We start from the raw sequence: 7,928 nt of genomic DNA, 5'->3' as shown, positions 1-7,928 counted from the left end.
GCTCTCGGGCGCCGTGACGCGCCGCCTGGACCTCGGGGCCGCTGGTACCGCCCCCGCCGCCACCCGGGCCCGGTGGGGCTGAGGCTCGCGGGCCAGAGGCGCGCTCCGGGGTCCCTCCCGCGCTGCCAGGCTGGAGCGACCCGGGCATGCTCCTGGGGGCGATCGCGCTCGTCCTCCCCGTGGCGGGGCCTGGACCCGGCGAAGCCACATTTGGGGGTCCAGATCCACTCCAGGGCGGGCGTGCAATTTGCCCAAAGGGAGCTGCGTCTCTGCTTTCCACGCGGGGCGCTCTGGGCACTCACCTGCCCCGCGGTGAACTCGGGACCTCGGCCTGGCGTGGGCGCCCTCTGGTGGCCACAGAGAGGACAGCCCGTCCCCTCATCCACCCGCTCGGGCAGGGACCCCCCCCCCCCTTGCTGTCACAGGGCACCCCGGCATCAGCAGGCGGGCTCCATCCATCCAGGAGTGAGGCTGCCCTCCAGCTGCCCTCGGTTCTCAGGCTGTGGGTCCAGGGAGAAGCGACAGTGTTCTCAGGTCACCTGGCTGGCACAGGAGAGGGTGGCCACAGTGCTCACTGGCCACAGTGGGTCTCTTGGAGACCCGACTCCGAAACTTCCTTCCTGCTCCTCCTGTGCAGAGACTGGGCGCCCAGAGACGGTGCACGTGGTCTGCTGGGCTCCCGTGTTCGGGCTGAGTGCACTGTAGCCCAGCACACCCTAGGTGGACTCGGGCTTGGACATGACTGGCCCTACAAGTCATAGAAACGCCAGGGTAGGCTCCAGGGGGTAGGGGTGGTCTATGCGGCCCCTGCCCCAGGGCTGGGAGTCAGTACCTCTAGTTCCTTTCCTGGGGCATTCTTGGTACGGAGGAGTCTGGAGTCTGCCCCCTGGCCTCTGCCCAGGGCTCAGAGAGCCACCGAGCTCCCTGGGCTCCCAGGCCCGAGGCAGGGGGAGACCAGACATTCCCTGCCTGCTCTTGTCACACCCTCGTGGGGATTAGGGATTCAAGCCGGGGGGAGGGGGGATGCGCCAGCGCCCCATCCTCCCCCTCCCTCCTCCCCACGCCCCCCAGCCTCATCCCCTGGGCTCCTGGGCAGAGCCAGGCTCCGACCCTGGGCAGGTCGCTTGGCCCCTGTGTCCGAGTCCCTCTTCTCTCACACGGGGACACCACGGGTTACAGGTCGGGCGCCAGGCCTCCCTCGGTGACGGTGACAGGACGGGCAATGCTCCTACCCCCCCACCCCGGGCCACCCGCTCTGGGAATCCTCTGGAGCAGCTGCAGGCGGGCTGCGTGCAAGGCTGCAGAGGCTGAAGGTGGGTGAGCCGCGGGGTCCTGCCGGGGGCACGGCAGGGGGCGCAGGGTTTCGGGAATGCGGGAGTGGGAGGCGGGCTGTGTCCCTGCTGAGGGGCGGGACTGTGGTGGGCGGGACCGAGGGTGGGCGGGGCAGGAGGGGTGGGGGTCTCCTCTTTGTCTCAGGATGCCCACCGGGAGCCTGGAGAGGGCTTCGCTGACGTCACCTTTAGCGGGGAGGCAGTGGGGTGCTTCCCCGTCCGTCACTGGTGCTGAAGGGCCTGTGCAGGGGCTGCCACCCCGAGCCCTGCCCTGGGGAGACCCCGGGGCTCCAGGCCAGCAGGTGTGAGATGGAGGCCTGGGGGGACCAGGGGAGTGCCATGGGGGTTCAGACAGGCTCCAGAGCCAGGTGCTGGCTGAGGCACCCTCTCCCCCAGGCCCTGGTCTATGAATAGCCAGCATGCCTGCGGGTGGGGGAAGTTGGGCTTTTCTATAAACAGCCCTGTCCAGGCCGGGCAGCTGGGGCCCGGCCAGTCACACGGCCCAGCCCGAATTAGAACGCTCCCCAGCAGAAGCCCTGCAGGCGGCAGGCCTGTCCCCAAAGCGGGGCAGCACAGGGCTCCCTGTGACCTCACTGCACAGCGCACACGACGCCCCAGGACACACGCCTCTGAACCTGAGACAGGGCGGGAATGAGCGCCGGTGCAGATGCTTTGGAACAGAGTTTGGCGGGTTCTTAGGAAGTTGAATATAAAACTTGGCATGTGACCCAGCCATTCTTGTCCTAGGAATCTGTCCCTGAGCAATGAAGATGGACATGCAGAACACAGACTTTCACAGCGGCGTGGCTCACAGAGCCTTGCACGGAGGCTGCCCGAGTGTCCACGGACAGGAGAATGGACGGACAGAATGTGATGTGTCCATCCACCAGAACGCCACTCAGCCACACGAAGGAATGGCGTCCTGACACACTCCACAGCGCACACAGCACAGCTGTCTCCAAGTCACGCCAGGGGAGGTGAGCCCGTCACAGGAGGCCACGTGCTGTCCGATTCCGCTCAAGTGAAATGTCCATGGAAGGTCAACCCATAGCAACAGAAGGCAGTGCAGCGGCTGCCGGGGCCGTGGGAAGGGGGAACGCAGGAGCTTCAGGGGGAGGACGGAAGTGTTCCAAAAGTAGACCGTGACGACTGCACAGCCTTGTGAATCTGCTGGAAAGGCAGCTGCATTACACACACTTACAACAGGCAACGTTTACGCGTGTAAGTTACGGCCCCATGGGGCTATGCTCGTCTCACCACGGCGCTGGCGTCTGCTCGCCGTTCGCCCTGCCGCTCTCCCAGGTGCTCTGTGGGGGCAGCGAGGCCCCTCCATCCCTCCATCCACCTTCCTGCCAATGCAGCCCCCCACCCATCCATCCACCTGTCTATTCCTCCCTTCCTCTACCCACCTGTCCACACATCCATTCATCCACCCACCCATCTGTCCATCATCCATCCACCCACCCATCTGTCCGTCATCCATCCACCCATCCATCATCCATCCATCTGTCCATCCATCCACCCATCTGTCCATCATCCGTCCATCCACCCACATCATCACAGCCATTGTGGTCACACCACATTCACCCATGAGTTGTAAACACATCATAGTCCCTGCTGGGCTAGCCTTGTTCTTTATTGGCCAAAGTTTCTCCAGTCTTGGTAGCACACACACACAGGGTGGGGGCAGTGCAAGGGGCCCCTCGGCCTGGATCCTGGCCTCCCCTCAGCCCAGTGGGGCCTGGAGGAAGGGGCAGCAGGTGTAGGCCGGGTGTCTTGTTGATGAAGGGACCCCAAGGGCAGCCCCCTCCCCACCTCAGGGCTGGAGGTGTATGGCGGGGGTGCCAACTCCATGCGGGTTTCCCTCTTCTGAGTAGAGGGGCCTTGGCTCTCCTGTGCACAGCCAGACAGCCTGCCTCTACCCGAAGGCCCTGGGTCCCCTCACCCACCGACTTGTCCCCAGCTCGGCCACACAAAACAGTAGAAACCCACAAATCATCCCATTTCAGTTAAAAACGACTGCTTCAGCCCAACTGAGTGAGTTGGGGGCAGAGCTGTGGAGCGGGGGCTCCGGTCCTCCCTGGCTCCGCCGCTTCGGTGGGGAGGTCTGTGAGGGCCTGTCCCCAGGGGAATCTGGGAGCCAGGTCACAAGCTCAGGGTGCCCCGGACGCAGCCACTGGACCCGCCCCCTCCAGGTGGCCGGGTGGGGGCCATGGTGCATGCGGTGTGGGTCAGGGCTAGGCTGCGGCATTTAGAAAGCAGACCACGAGGGCAGGAGCGTGCAGGCAGGCCAGGGGGGCGCCAGGGGGTCCTGGCCTCAACAGCCCGAGGCTCTGAGAGGCCGCGGTGAGGCCAGGTAAGGCACGGACTCTGGGTTTCCCGGGGGCTGGCCCAGCCTGGCCTGGGGCCCCGCCCAGCAGCTCGCCCGGCAGCCCTGCCGTGGCTCCTCACTTGGCTCTGGACCTGGGCCTGAGGCCTGTGGGGAGAGGAGAGAACATGGTCAGAGCGGCCTGGCTGGGGGCCGCGGCACGGTGCCCACCCCAGAGGCCCTTTCTCTGGAGCAGCGAGGCGCCCTCAGGTGGCAGGTGCCAGCTGACCCCCAGCAGGCTGGCTCCCGTCCACCCATCGGGCCCGGGGTCGCCAGGCATGCTTCTCGCCTGAGACAGACGGGCCGGCGTGGTCTCCGTGGTCTCCTGTTTCCGAGTCCCACCCCGGCCACACTCTCCGGCCCACTATCACCAGCTCTCCCTGGGGCTCACTCGGCCACTTCCCCACCACCCCTCAGTGGGGGCCTCCTGCACTCTTTCTGCTCCATCCTCAGGGCACCAGCACCCCCGGCCCCCAATTCCTGCTCCTGTGTGCACCCAGCGCCCTCCACGCTCTCGAGTCCAGGGACCCTTGCCTGGCTGTTTCCCCCAAAGGCCCTGCTCTCCTGGCCCCCACGGACCCAGGCAGCTCGTGGGGGGTGGGCATCAGTGCTCAGAAGAGACAGACAAGAACAACCGGGGCAGAAGCAGATGGTCGGTCACTCCCGCTGGGGCCCTGCCCCACGAGGAGCCGGCAGGCAGGGCCCGGCCGGCGGGGGTGGACAGATGGAGGGGGTGCGGCTGTCCTTAAGAAAGGACCTGAGGAGGCGGCCTAAGGCCACTCATCCCGTGGGCATGGGAGCACTGCACCGTGGGCACAGACCACCCGCCCCCGACACTGCCCACCAGGGCGAGGGCAGCAGGGAAGCTCGTGGGAGGAAGGACAGGACAGAAACCAAAGTGCAGACTGAGAGCCACCCCTGGCCTCGCCCACTGGCTGCTCACTCATCCCAGAGTGAAAGCCACACTCGGGCAGCAGAGGGGCCACCGAAACCCCCAGCTGACCTCTCAACTGGTGTCCGTGCCGCTGAGCACGGGGCAGACGGGCCCGTGAGCCTCTCCCGCGGTGCTCTGGGGAGGACTTCTGTCACTGGGTGTGGGTCCTGCCCCCAACGCAATCTGGACCCGGCGGGGGAAGAACAGGATGCCCCCAAAGTGACTTGTGTCTTCAGCGTGACACAAGACGGGGGTGACTGGGTGTGCGGTCCCAGTAGGACCTCGGTCCAGAAAAGCAAAGCAACAGCCACAACGGGCAGACGGAGACGCGGGGCCGCCCTGAGGTTGCAGGGGAGGCTGGCTCGCCATCCAGGTATGTGGCGGGGAACGGCCCTGACCTGGGGACCAGGGACGAGCCCAGGGGTGGCGTGTCCTGACGACTCAAACTGGTCTGTGAAGTGCGTGGGGAGGGGGTGTGGGTGGAGAAGGAAGCAGATGTTAGTGGTTTTCCTATATTTTGCATGTTTTTGAAATTTCAAGGTGAAGAGTAGATGGTGTTCACTGGGACCTCCTTACAAAATTTCCTTCAACTTGAAGTTTTTTTCCAAACAAAAAGCGGGGAGACAAAGAGGAGCAGCCCTCCCTCCCTCCTAACCCGGGGACGAGGGGCTGGCGGGGGGAGCTCGAGGGAGCTCAGACCCCACACTAGGCTCAGTGATCTTCACCAGACAGCGGTCACATGTGGCTGCGGTCCCCAAACCCACAGAGGCACCCCCCAAGGTCCCCCACACCCAGGGCCAGCAGCTGGGGCTGCAAGGCCAGATCCTGGCCCCGAGGGCTGTGCAGGGCTCCTGTAAAGTGAAGGCAGGTGTGTCAGAGCAGAGAGCCCAGCTGGCAACCCCCCAGGGGCGACCCCTGGAGCAGAGGGAAAGGCTGTGCCTGGAGGCCAGAGCTGCCCCGGACCACACCCCTGCCCCAGCCTCCAGCACCTGCTGGACCTCGCCTCAAGTCCAGCGGGCAGGAGGTGCGTGGAGAACCAGGGCTGCCCTCATGCAGCTCCGGACCCAGCAGGGCTCCCAGTCCCCACATCCGATCATGGTCCACAGCCCAGGCCGGTGTGCGGCGAGGACCCAGGCCTGTTGCTCTGGTCACACCTGTGAGCCCTGTCAAAGACCCCAACTGGCCCGCCCACTTTCAGGGGTCCTGGGAGGCCCGGAGCCCATCACCAGGGAGTCACCTACAGACCCGTCCCTAGGTCTCCTCCCCCCTAGAAAAGAGACCTGAGCACCTCTGCAGGGGCGGGCAGCCTGCCTATCCCTCTCTGGCTCCCTGGGGATGCGTGTGGCTCGCACCAGGGCCAGAGGAGGGTGCCCTGAGGAGAGACCCGGAGAAAGGGGAGGCCCTGGGGGCGGGAGTGAGCCAGCCGCTCAGGCAGGAGGGTCTCTCTCCCACCCTCAGGGCCCTAGAGCCCCGTTCACCCGTCTGCAGGCAGCGGAGGCCCCATCTGCCCCAGGAAGAGACGAAAAGGCAGCTAAGCAAGGCTCCGAGAGGGCAGGAGGGGAAGCCGGATGCCAGGAGGGTCCCGGGGAGGGCTGGGGGAAGTGATTAGTGTTGAGGAGAGCTGGCGCAGGCCTGGCCCTGCCGCCAGTTAGTGCTGAGCGCCAGGCGGGTACCTACCTCACTGGATCACACAGAGCCTTTTTGTTTTATTATCGTCAGGGTCGGGGGCAACCTCTGCTTCCAAATAAAAGAGACACGCTCAACAGCTCGTCCCTCACGAGCGACCCTGGACTTAAGAGTCGGGGCTGGGGCCACATGGATGCCGAGTCGAAGTGCAGCCGCGCCCCAGGCCCCCCGCTGTGCCCGGCTGGGGCTGGCATCACCAGGCAGAGATAGTGTGGGTTAGGGGCGCAGCCGCCGGGCGGGGCCCTCCCAGTGCAGAGACACTGCTGTCTCTTCTGCGGCAGGTCCGGAGGGGCGGGGAATCGCCCACTCTCAGGGGCAGCGGCTGGCCTCAGGGGAGGTCCAGGCCCCGGCGTGGGATGGATGAGCTCGGACCATGTGTCGATGCCCCCAGCCCCCCTGCTCCGAAGGGTGGGGAGGGACACAGCCCCGTTGACTCGCCCGCCCAGCATCCCTGCTCCGCAGGGTGGGGAGGGACAGGACCTGAGTTACCTTCCTGGTTCCTGGAGGAGCGCTTCTTCCTCCGTTTGCCTGTGCCCTTTGACGTCCGGCCCTGAGCCCTGGGGAGGGTGCTGGACCCCGACGAGTCAGTCACGGCATCCTCGGAGAAGGACCTGTCCAGGGAGGTGTCCAGCGCAGAGTCTGGGGCTGTGAGCTCCCCGTCCCCATCCTCATCAGGGCCTGCAGCGGGGAGGCCGGCGCGGTGGCAGTGGGCAGCTGCGTCCTCCAGGCCCTCATCTGCACTGCTGGCCTCAGCCTGGCGGGCACCCAGTGTGGCCGGGGGCTCCTCAGCGTCTGGGCTCAGATCCATGGCTTTGGGGGGCTGGTCACTGAAGTCGAGGGGCTTCAGGGCTTGAGCGTCTCCCAGTACCACTGGCCAAGCCCCTGCAGGGGGTTGGGGGCCCTGGGGGTCCTCCGTGGGCAGGAAATCGCTGGCATCTGTGTACCAGGAAGAACGCCTCTCCAGGGCCCCAGGGCCACCCGTCTCTGATGAGTCTCCAGTGGGCTGGCGGCTGGTGGGAACGGCATCCGCGAGGTCCCAGCCCTGGGGCTCCCTGGCGGCTGCAGCATCCAGACCAGGCTCAGAGGTGGGGGGGCTGGCACCTCCCACGGGGTCCCTGGTGGCAGCTGTGGATGAACTACTGGTCAGTGGAGGGCACAGGCCCCACCCCCTGAGTGAACCCAACCCCCAGGGCCCTGCTCAGGATGTCCCAAGTCAATACCGCCTGTCCTGTGAAGCCCCCTCCCTGGGAAGCCTTCCCTGGTGGTTGAGTGGGTTCCCACGGGGCAGGCCTGGGCCCTGGATTCCACAGTCTGTACCCAGCGTGGGGGATCAAGGCACACTGGGCCCATGGCGATCACATATGTCACCCCTTCCCCCTGAACCCCCAAGGCAACCTGCCCAGGAGTGGAGGGTCCCACCCCAAGGCCTCGTCCCGCCTCCCCCAGCCACCTCAGAGCCCCTCTGAGCCCCAGGGCATATGTCAACGAGCCCATTGGCCCAGCTCTCCTGCCTGCCTGGGGGCCGGATGAATGGCTGTCACAGCAACCAGGGAACCCTCTGCTGCAGCAGAGATGTGTGCAAGGATCATGGGACTGAGGTGTCCCTTAT

The 7,928-nt window shown here is 65.8% G+C and overlaps 1 protein-coding gene and 1 long non-coding RNA gene across 8 annotated transcripts in view; one reads left to right on the top strand and one right to left on the bottom strand.

The window, feature by feature from the left end:
• Nucleotides 1-3,347, top strand: LOC133234669 (uncharacterized). The gene is made up of 2 exons (XR_009732242.1): nucleotides 1-1,313; nucleotides 2,079-3,347. It is a non-coding gene; the product is annotated as an uncharacterized LOC133234669 (long non-coding RNA).
• The window catches only part of INF2 (inverted formin 2), a 28,543-nt gene continuing 23,564 nt past the window's right edge, over nucleotides 2,950-7,928 (bottom strand). For 4 of the 7 annotated variants that reach the window (XM_061395530.1, XM_061395528.1, XM_061395523.1 and 1 more), the window contains exon 21: nucleotides 2,950-7,444. In XM_061395530.1, the coding sequence (XP_061251514.1) occupies nucleotides 6,648-7,444 (797 nt within the window). In that variant the 3' untranslated portion in view covers nucleotides 2,950-6,647. The remainder of the gene's footprint in view (nucleotides 7,445-7,928) is intronic. The other 3 variants (XM_061395524.1, XM_061395525.1, XM_061395526.1) reach the window with 3 other exon arrangements.

This window comes from Bos javanicus, chromosome 21 (genome assembly GCF_032452875.1).
Source record: "Bos javanicus breed banteng chromosome 21, ARS-OSU_banteng_1.0, whole genome shotgun sequence".
In the NCBI taxonomy this organism is placed as follows: Eukaryota; Metazoa; Chordata; class Mammalia; order Artiodactyla; family Bovidae; genus Bos; species Bos javanicus.
Note: the sequence above shows the minus strand (reverse complement) of the source record. Positions and strands in the feature narration are given on the sequence as shown.